The sequence below is a fragment of the Polistes dominula genome, unplaced genomic scaffold (assembly GCF_049000335.1).
Source record: "Polistes dominula isolate Pdom_NZ unplaced genomic scaffold, Pdom_raw_medaka contig_49, whole genome shotgun sequence".
In the NCBI taxonomy this organism is placed as follows: domain Eukaryota; kingdom Metazoa; phylum Arthropoda; class Insecta; order Hymenoptera; family Vespidae; genus Polistes; species Polistes dominula.
Window position 1 is genome coordinate 6,328,671 of NW_028300914.1, and position 18,209 is coordinate 6,346,879.

Consider the following 18,209-nt stretch of genomic DNA (forward strand, 5'->3'; position numbering starts at 1 on the left):
AAAATAACTGAAAGAAGCTGGAGCACAAGTAATAAAATCATTATACCAGATTGTGTAGGAGTGTCTTATCGATGAGGCAATTGTGCGTGCAATAATATTGAAATAATGTCTTCGAAATAGAAATATAATATTAATAATAATAATAATAATAGTATACGAATAAATAGGGTAAAAAGAGATAAAAGTGTTGAATTATTGTAACGAAGATAAAGAACTTCAGATTGTACGTTTAGAATCTTATTTATGCAATGTACAGTAGCGTGCAAAAGTTTCGGGACACCCTATTATTGTGGGTTCATTTTTGTCACCATATTTGCGTATTTTATAGTAGGAATTTAATATTTTGGTTTATATATGGTACCTATTTGACATTTTACGTATTTCTAACTTAACTTTCGAATAATTAAAATTTGGATTGTGGTCGGAAAATAATATAATTTTTCTCAAATCTGATGCTATTCAATGCTCATATTTTTGTCGTGAAGTTTAATCTATTCTTCTTATTCCTTTTTATTAGTTTACGGGTTTTTTATTCTATTACATCAATACGTCTTATTAGTCTCACAGTTTTCAGACACGATATTATCGTACACCGATTTAACGTCAGCAAGTTTTTCATTTCGTAATTTTCCGTTTAAATGTCTGTTGCAGCAGTTTTTGCGAATCAATGGCAGGTGTACTCCCATTTTATGATTTTGACTATGCGTTTAGAAATTTGTCTCGATTCTACCATTCTAATTTTTCACACACAACTAATTTGTTAATTTATATTTAACAATAATACGATAAACTGGTACTTTTTCCTAATAGATAAAATCGTAATACTGTGAGATAACTGTTTTTTCCTTCGAAAGAAAGTTTCAACGCGATTATTACTGATTAAAATATTCATGTGTTTCGACATTGTGGCAGAAAGAAGATTGATTTTCCCTCATGAAGAATATTTTTAAATTACAAGAAAAATACGGCATGTAAATAACCAAATAATATTTTACGTTATTATCTATATTCTATTTTTTTCAAATATTTGACACGATTAACGAACAAATGAGATAATATTTAATTTGTTTTTTTCAATGGATTGAAAAAATGAAATATCAAAAAATGGCCAAAAACTTTTGCAAACCACTAACTATACGTACACGCAAATTTGTATGGTTTCATTAGAAACTATGGAGGAGAAAAATAGAGATAGAAAGAGAAAGAGAAACGTACAGAATGAAAAAGTTAGAGAGAAAGAGAGAGAAAGAAAGAAATAGAGGGAGTGAGAAAGAGATAGAGAGAAAGAGAAAGAAAGAGAGAGAGAGAGAGAGAGAACCAATTTTTTGTTCGAAGCTCTCGTCGAATTATTTGGATTAAAATAAGAAAGAATTTCAACTCGAGATGAAGAGCGTTTAAGGGCCAAGACACGTTCTCTCTCTGAATCGATAACACAAGTACAACAGCCCTTGAAGAAATTATCGATTAAAGATGTATGTATGTATGCGTTTAAACACTTGTGTATGTTGTATAGTTAACAAATAAAAGATATGACTTTTTTTTTGTAATCATTTGAAGATAATATTATTGGGGTTAAAATATTATACACATAAAATAAGTAGGTTGGGTAATATCTAGAAAAAACACAATAGAGATACGTGTACGTTGAAATATTTCCTGAGGTTAATAAGAGCATGCCTTTTCGATGGACTTTTAGGTTTCATTTTGACAATCGATGCTTTGAAATATAGTGAATGAAAAATATAGAAAGAGACAGGGGGATCGATACACATAATTTATATACAAAATTATGAGAAATAAAATGAATCCTACCAAAAGAACATTAATAATACGCATCAAAGAGGTTTCACAAATTTTAGTAATGTTAATTAACTTAGATCTAATCTAAATAAATGTTATTTTATTTCGTTGATCTTGGGTTTAACCCTTGGTGTGCATAAGAGATCAATTTGATACGACAAATTTTTCATTTTACTTGAATACCTACTACGTCAATTTCAAGCACGTTTTTAAAGATTAATTTCTGTTTTTCTTTGCTTATTTAAATGCATAAACTTAAAGTTTTCATCAATTTAGTACAATAAGTATCTTTACCTTTTTTGTTTCTTTTTTTTTGCAAAAGTAGTAGTTCGGCATAGTTGCCGAAATATTCAAAGACGAATATTATCAGGATCAAATTGACCCCCGTGTGTACACCTTAATTATTCGCTTCTGAGGTGTACACACTAAAGGTCAAAAATTGTTCATATCCTAAGAAAATATAGTATTGTAATGTTCTCTTGGCGATTATGGGACCAGTCATTAGGGATTTATAAAAAAAGAAAAGGATCCTAATCTACCTATGCATAAATTATTATGACTTCACACAAGTTATTATCATTTTTTTTTTCTAAAATGCACATTGACTAGGGATGAGATCAGATTTGTTCTTATCGTTTTCCTGTAAAATGGAAATAACGTAGTCGTATTTCTCAGTCTGTATTTACATAAATATCAATATCGATATAATAGTTTAAAATATAAAAATCTGGTTCTTTTTTCTTTTCTTTTTTTTTTTTTTCTTAAAGAAGATTTATAATATTTTTTATAATGAATAAATTTGTGGGTGGTAGCTCGCCCGACGAAGCCGTTTACATCGTCGCAAGATCGATAAAGAGATTAAGTGAGAATACATCAGGGGAAAGAAAGAGAGAAAGAGAGAGAGAGATTAGGTTTTAATTAAATTTGAAAAGCTCGTGCCACTAATGATCAGGAAGATAAAGGACTATCAAAGCATTCACTTTTTTTATTTTATACGTTCTCTAGCAAGAAGCAATATTGTGTTTCATTAATGCGTTCCCATTAGCCGTTCGTTTTTCTCTCTCTCATCATCCATCGAATACGGTAGATGAATTTGTTGGAGGAAGACAGAAAAATGAAACGAATATGCGTTTATCCACGATCAGTTAATAACCCTTTTGAATGCTGAATATTATCGACCGAAACAACCAATTCGTATCTAGCTGTTGCAATCATTGAAAACGGAATATTTTTTCTTTCTTTTTCCTTACTGTGAATTGTATTGATTGAATAAAAGAAGAAAAAAGAGTAAAAAATTTCAAAACCCTTGAGAAAGTTTGAAACTATTGATAAACGCATATACGTGTTCAGAGTCTGAATAAATAAATTTGACTGGACGCATATATACGTTCACAGCACTCAAAAGGATTAAAGACTCAATTTTTGGATTCAAATTTATCAAAACATATTTAAATAAAAAGAAGAGTTTAGAGAAAACAATTAACACAAAAGTATAACAATTATCCAGTTATTTTATTTTTATTGAAAATTGATTGCCAGAGAAAAAGAAACTGGGATAGAGTCAAATAAAAAAAAAATAGTATCTGCTATCTCGATCACGAAGAAAAAATAGAGAGAGAAAGAGAAGGGAGAAGAAAAAAGAAAAAAAAAGGAGAGAAGAGAGAGAGAGAGAGAGAGAGAGAGAGAGAAAGACGATATTATTTAAAGAAAAACAAACAAAAAAATATAAAGCAGGGTTTATATATATATCAGAGAGAACAGCCGAGGCTAGCGAAACAAGCAGCGAATTCGACATAGAAACAAGGGCACCGATTTCGATCGACAAGAAAATATTTTTTTTTCTTTTTAATCAATTTAAAATTAATTGCAAAGACATATGATGCAAACTTTCGAATTAACATTAAACGTACCGATACATTACATATACATAAAATCAAATGATAGATCTTCAATGATTTATGTTATTATATTTTACGATATAAGTATAATTAAAAATATATCATTTTAATAGATTTTTACATCAAACAACAAACCAGTTGTTTGACAACCGATAATTGTACGTTTTACGTTAGAAATTGTACGTTACGGTATATTAAACATGCGATCGAAATCGTTGAGAAAAATTATCGAGATAATGAGAAAGATGGAGATAGTAAGTAGTGTAAGAAAATAGACAGCGTGAATTAGGTTGTAGTAGTAGTAGTAGAAGTAGTAGTAGAAGTAGTAGTAGTAGTAGTAGTAGTAGTAGTAGTAGTAGTAGTAGTAGTAGTAGTAGTAGTAGTAGTAGTAGTAGTCGTAGTAGTAGTAGTCGTAGTAGTAGTAGTAGTAGTAGTAGTATAGTAGAGTAGTAGTATAGTAGAGTAGTAGTATAGTAGAGTAGTAGTATAGTAGAGTAGTAGTATAGTAGAGTAGTAGTATAGTAGAGTAGTAGTATTAGACAGAGATAGATAAACAGAAAGAGTAAGAGATAGATAGATAGATAGATAGATAGATAGATAGATAGATAGATAGATAGATAGATAGATAGATAGATAGATAGATAGATAGATAGATAGATAGATAGATAGAGATAGAGATAGAAGAAAGAGCAAGAAAGGAGCGCTTACAGCTTGGTCTGTCGAACTCTTGCTGTAGGGTACCGGTATCAAACGTTCCTGCAACTCGCCACCTATCACCTTCAAGAGTAAAGGATAATATAATGGTTACAAGAGGGTGTAACGAGCAATAATGGACATGCAAGACACCACTCCATATTTTAATTTTTTTTCATTTCTTTTTTTCATCGAAATGGTGCCGTGCGATAACTCCTTGCCGATCATTATCACAGCCCAACGAGAAAAAGAAACTAATTTTTGATCTGGTGCTTTGTTATCATTATTCTTGGATATATACATATATTCTGTGACTTAATTTCAAAAAATGCAATAGCATTTATCTAATAAAAATACTATTATTTCATCAGTTGGATTTGTTTTGTTTTATATTATGAGTTTTTTTTAAGATTATCAATGATACCTTATATACTGGTCTCTGCGTGTATGTTAACAGGTTAAATGTAAATTTTTGCCCATTTTTGCATATTTTCGTATACGTAAATATACTCAAAAATATGTATAACTTAGAAAGCACCAAAATGTGTGTTGGGCAGTGTATAATTCGGTGTTCTCTCAGTGATATATCCAGTTCTATGATTACAATACATTTTACTGCTTTTAGGCAAATCATTTAATCTCATCTAATCTCTAATTTACTAATATTGGATAGTTTTATAAACAAATAAGATTGTAGAAATAGAGAAATAGGACAATTATTATCTAATATGTTAATTATTTCTTGTTTAAAAGTTTTCTCGTTGAATGCATGTCTATTTTAATCGAGTTTATTTAGATTAAACGGTGTAGGACGATGAAAATTTTTTAATTAGGTTTTACAGGAAGTCGCCAAGTGCAGTAAAACTATTCCACTGAAGGCTAATAATACCTAGGTAGTATTTTGTGATAAACATATTTCCATTTTTAATACAAACGATACTAAAAAATTATTTACCTCGATATATCGTTTTATCACTTTCGGTCTCAATGTTTCAGTGCAAATAAAATATATGGTATAAATATATAATAAATAAAATGCGGAGAAAGAAAATAAGATTTATTATGAATGACAGGAATATTCACAATGTTTAAATGTAATGTAAAAAATTGTAATATAATCAAATAAGCATATTTAATCATTTCGATTAAGATGAATATTATCGTCATATTTGAAACGATTATAGGCGATTTACTTAAATGATCATTCGTTAAGAAATAATAATTTTATTGATCATAAAGAGACATTCTTAAATTTTAAATTTTTGACCGTAAGTGTTAAAACTTTTTCTCACCGGGAGAACACCGTTGGCATTTTGCTTTTTAGAGTATCCGAGCTATCGACCAACGATAACAAAACTCATCGTTATTTCATTTTTTTGTCATTATTCATAAGAGATTTATTCATTTATAAATGATATCAAATATGAAATAACGAGTAATATATCGTTTAAGAGGAAACTTGAATCTCAATAGAAGCTTTATACCAAATGATCTTTAAATAATTATCCTGATCGATGCCATTTTGTGTTTATATATATATATATATATTTATTGCATATGATCAAGCATCGATCAAGTTCAATTATAGATCATTTAAGGAATTAGTATAATATGGATCGATCTACGAGCGATAAAGTGAAAAGTGCAAATTAAAATTTTATACAAATAAGACAGAGACAAGAGAGAAGTTATTAAACTGGTGAATAAGACAAAATTTGAAGAAAAAATCGTGCTAGAAGCATCTTGGCACGTTAAATTCGTGGTTTAAAGAATAAAATTCAATAATCCTTTTTTTCTTTTTATTCCTCCAAGATTATTCTCACGAAGAAATGTCCTTATACTAATCTATAGGAAATAACCAACAACAAAAAAATAATCAACACAAATCTAATTCGTTATATTCGTCTTTGAGGGATTTTAAATCCATTTTTATAATGAATGTCAATTTTTTCTATACATTCAAGGCGAGAGATATGTATATATGTATAAACAAATTGTATTAATGATGATAATGTAATATTTGATCATAATAATTATTATTATTAAAAAAAAAAAAAAACACGAATATGCATATATACATATATGAAGTAATATTTGCATAGTACTGATTATGCGATATAGAAAATATATACAAAGTTAGGCGACTCTACGATGGATCGAAAAATTTATATGGTGATTTGCTAAAAGCTTATATGCTGATAGTATTTGTTTTTCTATTCGATTTAATTAATGACTTAATTAATTAAAAGATAAAAAGCGTTCGATCACGACTATAAACGGCGCACGCACGTATGAACACTTATTTTCCTTTTTTTATTTGCTTTCTTTTATTTCCAATTATTTTTAACCGTGTTAAAAAAAAAGGAAAAAAAGGAAAAAAAGAAAAAAATCAATTAATATATTTTCGATAATATATCACAATGAATAATTGATAAAATGACTGATTGTCGTTGCCCCTAGAGAAAGAGAGAAAGAGAGAGAGAGAGAGAGAGCAGAAGAGAAACAGAAAATTATATAAAAAAATGTTCATAATTCTGTTCATTTGTTTTTGTCCACGAATTTAGTATTCAAATTCACAGCCATAATATTTTGTTTCTAAAGAAGATAAAAATCTAATGATATTATTTACTTACACGATATTTATGAGAGATCGTAGGATTTACAAATCTTATGATCATTGTTAACGATTATTTGTTGAGACAAGCTCGTGAAAGGGACATTCTTGTTTCGCTCGAGAAAAATATCAGCCCATCGAAAAATAATCGTCAAATTGAATCTTCTATTTTGTATATAAATATATATATATTTATTTATTTATTTATTACTTTTTTTCTCCTTCTTCTTCTTCTTCTTTTTCTAATAATTTCAATATTTGTTTTCCTGATTATTATTTAAAATCATCGTTTAATCTACGTATTATTATATCAATACGTAGCACAATACATACTTTTTTCTTTTCTTTTTTTTTATAATAATCTATGAAAGGATAAAATAACATATATGTTACTGTTAAAGTATGAAATTCACTCATCTATAGAATAATTATTAATTCCATGGAATATTTAAACTGATCACTTCAGATATAAAAAAAAAAATAGAATTGTAAACTTTAAGCAATTATTCTACTAATTCACAAGAAACGATAAGTCAGAATAGAAAATTGGAATTTAATAGCATAGATGAACAAAAATATTTTTCAATTTTTTTTTAAATTCCTGTCTATACTGCACTCTTGTAAATTAGGAGAAAATAAATGTGTTTCTCAGTTTTCTAATCGAAAATTTTCATTTAAAAATGAAAATGAAATAAACACGAATTACAATTTTGTTTCACTTATCTTATCAAATCTTAATCTTATCAAATCTTCGTTTGAAAAACCATAAAACGAAGAAACACGCATTTAATGTCTTCGAATTAACAAGAGTGCAGTATTGGCAGATATTTAAACAAAATCGAAGAATATTTTTCTAATAATCGAAATCAAACTTTAATTTCATATTCTAACTTATTCGCATCTTGTGAATTCATATATTACCTAGATATTTTCCTAAAACGTCGTTATTCAATGCAATAACTAGTTTATTCTATACAATAACGGAATTAAACACTATATATATATATATAGATATGATAAAAAAATATTTTCGATTATAGGGAGATTATTATTATTATTATATTTCTTTTTTTTATTGTTTCTTCTTGTTCTATTTGAAAGATTACGTATGATCGCAACGACGAGAGCTTTTTTCAATTCTCGCATATAAAAAAGAAGTTTTAGAATGAATTAGCATAGAAAAAGGATAGAATTGTAGGAAAACAGGTAGCCGCCATGATGGCAAAAAGGATAATATTCAAAGAGAAAGAAAGTAATAGATAGATAGTTTAAATAGATAGATAGATAGATACATAGATAGATAGTTAGTTAGTTAGATAGATAGATAGATAGATAGATAGATAGATAGATAGATAGATAGATAGATAGATAGATAGATAGGATAGATAAAGATAAACATATAATGAGAAAATATTACAAAACAAAAATAAATTATATCTAAAACGAAAAATTTAAACTCTTGCGTACACGAATAATTTGTTGTTTCTTTTTTTCTATTTTCATAGATATTCTTTTGGATGAAAAAATATTATTTCGAATAAAATCTAGATGATACTAATAATAAAGATAATTTTTTTCTTTTTTTCTTTAAAAAATCGATTAAATACGAATTATTGTAATCTCCTCGGCCCAAGGTTGGTTTCGTTTATCATCGAGAAACATCGAGCTAAAAATATTATTCAATATAAATTCACTAATCGTTTCCTACTTTTTTTTCTTTTTTTCTTTATTATCTTTTCTTTTTTATCTTTTGTTTTATCGGTATTAAACAGACAGACAGACAACAGACAGACAACAGACAGACAGACAGACAGACAGACAGACAGACAGACAGACAGACAGACAGACAGACAGACAGGCAGACAGATATACGAAAAGGAACTAGAGATATTTGTAAGGTAATAATTAATTGCAACACACACACATATATATATACACACACACAATATATATATATATATATATATATATATATATATATATATGTATGCATGTATATACATGTACACGTTTACATAGGTTCCATAAGTACCTTGTTGATTTTTTAAATGAATTACATCTTTTCGAGACTTATAAAAAATTTTTAATTTGATTTGTACAATTTTGTACGCTAGACTTGTAATATTTTAATTTAAAAAGAAATCATTTTAAAAGTAACGAAAGAACGTAATAGACTTTTTAAATAACCTAGATACTTTTGATCAACCCACCCTATAAAATGGTTAGAAAAGAGAGAAAGAGAGAGAGAGAGAGAGAGAAAGAGAGAGTAAATACGAAACAAAAGGATAATTCAGAATTCAAACAAAAATAATACACACACATATATATATATATATATATAAAGTATGTACATATGTACATTTAATGAATTTTCTAAACACGTATAAGAGTTGATCAAATATATGCATTTATGTGTAACCTCTGTTTTGTTATGTTTGTATGTATATAATACATTGACACAACACTCATTCGGATCTTTGCATCTATTATATATACATATACACATATACACATATACATATATACATATATATCAATATGTATATATACTCGCAATAATATTATTTATTTCCAAATAAAGATATATATGTATATATACGATAATGATTATTTATCCACTCATCCTTCAATTTACGCGGCCAGAATATATATTGTTTTATGTTAGAAATTTTAAAAGTAAAAAGCTTGTACCAGGGGCGGAACTACAAGTCGGAAATGACACAAAATGTTTCCACATTTATAATTTTTTTAATTTTAATCAAATTATCCCAAGTACACTAACAACACAAAAACGAATACTTTTTGTCAGTATTCAATTGTTAGAAATATCCGCTTTAAAAAGAATAACGAAAATATTTAAATGTTATCAAAATATCGAAAAAAAAGTGTCACATATTAATATCCTTTATATAACATAATATATGTTGATTTTTTTTCATAGGTATCCAACATTATATTTTGCGAAGGGGTCCGAACATTTGTAGTTTCGCCATTGACGTATACGGCAAGTTATTTTGTGGTGTTGAAACGCGTCAGTACTGTATGATATAAAAAAAAAGGTACTTGTGCTATTAGATAGTCATCATAAGTGTACTTGTAAACTTTAATTTTTCTAAACGTCATAATTTTTTTTTTCCATTAAATTATTTCAGATAAAGAGGTATGTATGTATTTCTAAAAATTCTATCTACATATTTGCTTTTAAGTCAACACGAAGTAGTTGTTTATTAGGTCCCTCTTTAAATTATTAAAGTGAAAAAACATGAACACGGTCAGTTAAATGAATTGGGATAATCCGATTCGGATGTATTAATTTTTATTTCAAATATTTCTTATTTTCGATTGTAAATCGCGTAAAACTAATTCATCTGCAACAGGGATACTCCGCGTAAATTGAGGAACGTGTGGTGCATATAAAAATGTCACATCTCAAATTAATTCCTAAGGAAAAAAGAGGAAGAAAAGTTGTGTTTCTTCCATCTATCTCGAAAAAAGCGATACACGAATCATTTTGATTACCGTAATTAATAATATTATTTTACTGTTAACTTTGAACCTGAGTATCCTTAGTTTATATAAAAAGAAATTAAACTCATAAATTATTAACAATTGATTAGAACATTCTGCGAAGTTCGCAAACGAATGCATTTTTACGAATGACAAAATAAAAACAGGCAAGTATGAATGAGTTAAACAATTAAATTGGAAGGAGGAAGATTCTTTTCTTTTGTTAATACATTGATTTTAATGAATTAAAATTAAAGTAAAATGAAGGAGATTATTAAATAAAATTAAACAAACAAAAATCTCGATAATTATGAATTTAATTGTTATCTAGTTTTATTTTTATTGTTTTTTCTTTTTTTGTTCTTTTTTAGTTTGTCAAAAATGAATTTTCTTATATATATATTTTATTTTTTTTTTGTTATTGTATTTTTTTCTGTTCAAACATATCGAGATAACGTGTCTTAAACTTTATTTTTTATAATAATAATAATAATAATAATATTAATTATAATAATATTTTATAATTACAATAATTATTAATATTTATTTATATTATTTCTATATATGTATAGATCTCCATATGTATATATTCAAATCGATAGTCAATTAATAAGCTAACAATATTTTTTTGTTTACATTAAAAGAAAGAAAAAAACGAAACTCCGATCGATTGATATAATTTGCGATTGTTATAAATCATAATTGATGAGAATATGAAAACAAAGATCGGAAAATTCTCGTCTAATTGTAAAGTTTTGTTCGAGAATCAGACTTCTTTTGTTTTCTACATTCGCATTTTTATATTTTAACCAATAAAATTATGTAAAAAAAAAAAACAAGAAAAAGAAGTTATTATAAAACTAAATGTAATTATCTAGATTTGACAATGTCTTTCTGTCCGTTAAAATAATTCGTTATTAGAAATAATAGTATTTAGAAAATATTCAAAATCATATTTTATTCACGCGTTCAAATTAACAAAAAGTAAAATGAAATAAACGTTTTATCGATTCTTACCAATATTTTTTATTATAGAAATATCGAATTTCTTCATGCAAAGTTATTGAATTATTTTTTTCCATTTTCTTTTTCTCCTCCTTTTATTTTACAGATATGCATCAAAGTTGGCAAAATAAAAAAGATGAAAAAAACATTGATGAGAAATAATATTTAAGAAAATTTACACGAACCAAGTAATGCTTCTGTTTATTAAAAAAAAAAAAATTAATTAATTAATTAGTCTAAAATCGAATACTCGTTTGTTTAATTCAAGTTTTTGTCCGTTTCTTTACAATTCTCATTATTTCCATTCGTTCGCAAAAGTTCATAAATTTACGTAAACAACAACATCAACAACAACAACAACCATCAAGAAAGGTCTCCTAATAATTATTATTACATTATTTTCAATTTCGTGTTATTTTTCTTTTACTGGTTCCATTCTACTTTTTTTATTTGATATATATATCTTATTTATTTCATTCGTTTTTTCATTTTTTATTTAATATTTATTTAAGCGCGTTTTTTCTATTTTGTTTTTTTTACGTTTTTTTTTTTTTTTTTAAATCTTTCGAACCTCTTAAACACTCTGGCAGTAAGCGAACATATTTTTTCGATCGGTAAAGATCGTTTGGTTTATTTGACAAAAAAAATAACCCATACAAGATCGATCGATTAAAGTAGCATTATTAACAAAAATAAAATAATAATAATAATAATAATAATAATAATAATAATAATAAAAATAATTAAAAATTAAAAACTGGACGACGTTACACAATCGTTTATGTATCATTAAGTTACCTAAACTTTTATCTTTTTCTTTCATTGCTACTTTAAATTTTACATTATTATTTAGGAAAAATAATTACTAAATAAATATAGAATAAGAAGAAAGTAAAAGAGAATAAAAAGAATCTATATATATTCATGATAAAGTTAAGTACATAATATTTGTCCTTTGTGCAAAAAGAGAGTGTACGCTGCTAACGTGGAAAAATTTTGTTTAAATAATAGTCCAAGATAAAAGAAGAAGTCATCAATTCTTTCATTGATTTAATTTTTCAAACAAAACGAAAGCGACCATCGTCCATATTAATATCTTTTCTTCTTTAAATAATAACAATGATGATAATAATAATAATAATAATAATAATAATAATAATAATAATAATCATATTAATAATAATCATAATCATATTAATAATAATCATAATCATAACCATAATAATAATAATAACAACAACAATAATAATAGCAATAATAATAATCATTATTATTATTATTATTATTTTTATTATTATTATTATTATTATTATTATTATTATTATTATTCCCACGCAGAAAATACGAACACACGTGACACACATGCGGATCATGAGAAGAGTCCGACGAAATAGACTTTGAATAATAATAAATGATATAATAATAAAAATTAATTGTTAGTAATAATAATAATAATAATAATAATAATAATAATAATAATAAAAATAATAACAATAATAATAATACATCGGACTACTAACATAATCTCCTACGTACGAACAATTAAGAATCGAGGTTCGAAAAAGAAGCTTAAAAATTATAATTAAAATTAAATTAAAATTAAATTTAATTAAACTTAAATTAAATTAAATTAAATTAAATTAAATTAAATTAAATTAAATTAAATTAAATTAAATATTACTAATAGTTAATAATAATAATAATGGTAAACGAACATAAAAATTAATGTTTTAAATCCTTCGTTGCGCTCTTAAAAAATAATACACACACTTGCTCGTTTTAATTAAACGCTGTATTGTTTTGTTTCCTCTTACGTAAAAAGTCTCCTTTCTTTGAAATCATTATAATTAACATTATTTTTTAACAATCATACACATATATATATGTATATATTAACAAAACATAAGAAACATGTTCGCCGAGTTTTGTTTTAAAAAGAGGAAGTACAGAAGACACACGAAAAATGAAAGATTAACTCGTACCCACCCTTAGCCCCAACCCCCATTCCTTATATTTTCTTTTCTTCTTTTTTTTCCTCCTTTTTTCCCCATACGATCCTTTTTCCTTTGCAGGATCGTTTTTTATCATAGAAAGTATCTTTTCGTTTGTAATGTGACAAGGACATTCGTAAAAGAGAAAGATAGTAAGTACATTTGCTATGATAGATAACAGAAAAATATAGAAAAAGAGAGAGAGAAAGAGAGAAAAAGTGAGAGAAAGTGAGAGAAAAAGAAAGAAAGAGGGAGAATTATTTTATATATATATATATCTCTAGATATATTTAAAAGATGAATCATCACGCGCATACGCGGACTCGTCTACTTTCTCGACCAAAAGAGAATATTATTTTAAGATTTACTATTTTAAACATTTACTATGTATCATATTAACCCTCTATAAAACCCAACTTTATTTTTGATTTTTTGTTTTATTATAAAATATATATTATTTTGTAGTACTATGTCTAAGATTTGTACTTTTGCACCCTTTCACCCTTTTTGCAAATAAACCATTTGCAAGGCAAAAGAATGAATTTAAGATGCAAAAGCAAAATATATATCAGTATAATTATCTTATATCAGGTATGATTTATATTTTAAATATATTGAAAACTTTTTACAATATCAATTGATTATTAACACTAAACGTACCATGAACGGTTATAAAATTGTTGGCAGAATTTTTTGTAAGTTATAATACTATTTCATTAGTCAAAAATTCTTTTTGCATAAATGGTATATAATATTGTTTGTATCGTAATTTATATTGTATCGCAAAATATATAATTTTTTGAAAACTGATAGTGTAATACGCTATTATAGAAATAAATATACATAAAGTACCAGTACGTTTAATGTTAATTGTAAATTAATTGCAGAAAAAAATTACATTATTTTCTGAGATAAATATGTAAATTAAAAAAATGTTCTAGAGGATTAACATAGTTTGAATCACAAAGATATTCTCGATCTTCTAAATATTTTATTCCTCTCCAATCATATATTCAATCGAACTTCATTTATAGAATACGTACGTAAACATAGTCGTATATATATATATATTAATAACGTAAATGAGAGAAAAAGAAAGAGAGACATATAGAGAGAAAGATAGAACCATATAATATGTGTATATAAATAAGAACAAATTCGATGAATATAATATGTAAGTAGGCACGTATGACAAGTGAATAATGGCTAAAGATATATCTTGTAAAATTTGAAGCCTTTTTTTGCAAGCACCGAACATTCGATATTATAAAAAAAGTAACAAATAGTTTCAACAAAATTTTATGCTTTACATTACTAACCTGACCTGAATGAAGAAATATTACAGAGTTTTGCGTAAACGCGTGTTGATTCTACACAGTCGAAAAAATCTAATTAGGGAAAAAGTATTATTTCTTTTTTGCAAAAAATACTTTTTACCCTCTTCCAATTTAATTTACTTATTATCGATAATGTATTTACAATTTATTTATTTTCGGAATGTTGATATCGATGCAAAGTGTGCGAATAAAAATAGGTCTATCGAGAAAGATTAGAAAAAAAAAAAAGATAGAAAAGACCTTGCCGTTTTATTTGATATCACGTTTCCCAAAAACTTCCCTCCCCAACCCTCCTCCTCCTTCTTTCCCTCCATCTTCTCCATCTAATTAACGAGAGAGAAAAGTAATTTTTCCTGAAAATTTGTCGATTGAGAAAATATTTCAAATTTTTTATTTACATATATAAAAAAAGAAGATGAAGAAGACAAAAATAAAGTATTTTATTGTTTAAGTACTTTCGGCTATTCGTATATTGAATCGTCAGTCAAAGTTCGAAATATTTTTTAAAAATCGACAATTTTCCCGCGCAATTACTTTCTTTCCCGTTTAAAAAACCCTTTAGCACTCCCTATGTCAAACGTGACTCGACTTTATACAGCAACAATAAAATATATATATATATATACATAAACGTTTAAATCCGTAATTAAGGAGTACAACAAAGGTTTACTGGAAAACAAAAAAATAAATAAAAATCATAGCCACACGGCAAGGTCACGTTAGATAAAAAATATCCTCGCGTGAGGTGCAAAAAGAAATAGGAAAAAAGAAAGAAAAGAAAAAACAAGAAAAAAAGATTAAAAAGTAAAACCAAGTCATTAACGCCAGAAGTTTAAGTTTGAATTTCATTGTCGGAGATTAAATGTCATTGACTCAATTTGGTCTGATCGATATCTTTGATTCGCACGATTGAATTAACTCGAATATCTTCTTTCCTCTAGTCAAGTTGATACGATGGGAACGCGACAACGTAATGGTGAAGATTAATTAGCTTACTAAAAAAAAAAAATAAATTAAAAAAAAAGTTAAAACTTATTATATAGGACTACATGAGATTCGCTTAAAAAATAAAAGGAATGGATCCTCGGTTATTTATTGCATATATATAGAAACGGATAATTAACTTTCCTATCGTACAACTTGTAGAAGTAAAGAATAATCTTGGTGCTAAATGTGCTTAAATAGACTTTCATAGAAATAGATAGATAGATAGTGCATGTGACGGGGGAAAAAGATAGATATTTAGATAGATAGATAGATAGATAGTAGATAGATAGATAGACAGATAATTGAAATCAACGATACAAATTAAATATGACAATGTATATTCCTAAAAGACAAAATGACTCGTAAAATTGTTGATGTGAGTTATTATAAAAGGGTATTATAGACAAATAGTATAAATTGATTTCAAAGGAAATCTAAAAAGTGATAATTAAAAATAGTTCAGAAAGATAGAGAAAGAAAGAAAGAAAAAGAGAGAGAGAGAGAGTGTGTGTGTGTGTGTGAAAAAGGGCTTTGGGAATAGGGGAAAGGTGTTTCTAGCAACATTGCGCAAAAGCTGCCATAAATCTTTTAAATGCTGGTCTCATGCACGAGCTTGGTCAATTCCGGTAGGACCAAATTGTTCGAGCTGAGAAGCAAGGAGTTGTTGCCGGTGTCCGGGTTACTGCTGAGGAGTTGATTCAAGGCGTTGTTGGATGAGGATCTGTTGTTATTGGTGGTGGTGGTGGTGGTGGTAGCAGCGGTATTTGCAGTAGTGGTGGTATAATGATTGTTGTAAGCTGATCCAGGAACGTTGAGCAACAATGGCGAAGTTGGACTGTTGATCGAGTGTTGTGCTATCCTTGATCTCTTGGCATTAGTTTCATGATCCTGGTCACCGGTTGTATTCTTGTTGTGAGCAGTATTCTTGGCTGCGTAGAACGCGTTGTTGATGGTCATGCTGGTGGTGGTGTTTGTAGGGTCTTCGTCAATGTATGTGAAGTCGGATAATGGCCTTGGCCCGGTGTGGCTGCGTGAGCTGCGCATACTGTGTAAGCTGTGTAAACTATGGACAGAGCGACGCTCCTCCAGATCTTCCAGAGTCGACTTGAACGCTCTGATTACTCGAAGCTGCAAAAATAGGGAAGGACGTATTCTATCAGGAAGCGAGGATGAGATCTGCCAGGCCAGCAACACACATAAGCGCGCGCCATTTCTTTTTTCTTTTCTTTTCTTTGTTTTTTCTTTTTTTTTTTCCTATCTCTCATCATGTTTCGATTTTTTTTTCCTCGTTGTCCAAATGTTTTTCTAATGGTATGTAAGTAAGGTGTATTATATGCGTGTAATATGTGTCTTATATTGTTTAATATTAATGCGTATCCGTCTCTTTCCGTATTCTTTGATATTTTCTATACGTATATTTCTTTTTTAATGATTTTTTTTTTTAATTATTATTCTATTACGTCCATTCTTATATTTTTCTTTTACTTTTAGTACTTTTTTAATTTTATATTTTTTATTTTTGTTCTTCGTCTCTTCTTGTTATCTATTTGTTCCCCATCGTGTGCTCCATGTAATGCGTGTGTGTATGCGTGTATGTATACGTGTATGTATTTATGTATGTGTTTTATATTTGACGAGGAATAAAACATTTAAAATCAATCTATAGACGCACATTTACGAAGATAATACATCCGTACATGAATCATGTGTGTGTGTCCGCATGATGTCAGCTTCGTTTCCAGTTCGGACAAAAGGGGGTAGGAATTACGAAAGAACAAAAATAATAATAATAATATAAATAATAATAAAAAAAATAATGATGATAACAACAACAATAATGATAATAAGATGGGTGTCGCGCAGTGCGAATCGACTAAATCGATTATGGTATTTATATATATGTACTATCGCCAAGTGCAAGCTAAATAATTGCAGACGATTTTTGGCTTACATGCGCAATCTATCTAATCATCTATGCGTACCTACCCACAAGTAGGTGCAATATTATTTTGGAAAATATTTGATTTGATTCTTTTTTTTTTATTTGTTTTTTGTTTTGTTTTTCCTCCCCATAAAAAAGAATATCCATATATATGTATATATTTAGAATCCACGATTTCGTGTAAATTTAATAATTATTATTATTATTTGTTTGCTCTTTTGGTTATCAATCTAATAAGTATATCGTCGATAAATAATAAATAGTATTAATTAATTGTCTAATGTCTGCTGGCAGTGATAGTCTTCTAATTTTTTTTTTCATTAGAAATTTGTCTATAGTATTCCTGAAAATCGTGGCGCACGTAATAATGTTTTGCATTAGAAATGGTCCGCAATACGCAGTCCTGCTGAACCTTTAAATATTTGTAAGAAATGT

At 27.3% G+C, this 18,209-nt stretch overlaps 1 protein-coding gene across 16 annotated transcripts in view; it reads right to left on the minus strand.

The window, feature by feature from the left end:
- Window positions 1-18,209, minus strand: part of PMCA (plasma membrane calcium-transporting ATPase 3) — a 100,008-nt gene that overhangs the window by 23,089 nt on the left and 58,710 nt on the right. For 5 of the 16 annotated variants that reach the window (XM_015318159.2, XM_015318160.2, XM_089169914.1 and 2 more), the window contains one exon: window positions 10,828-16,960. The exons of 5 other annotated variants lie outside the window; for them this stretch is intronic. In XM_015318159.2, the coding sequence (XP_015173645.1) occupies window positions 16,421-16,960 (540 nt within the window). In that variant the 3' untranslated portion in view covers window positions 10,828-16,420. Of the gene's footprint in view, window positions 1-4,406; window positions 4,476-10,827; window positions 16,961-18,209 lie in introns of those variants that run through there. 6 more of the 16 variants (XR_016175779.1, XM_015318162.2, XM_089169916.1 and 3 more) reach the window with 3 other exon arrangements.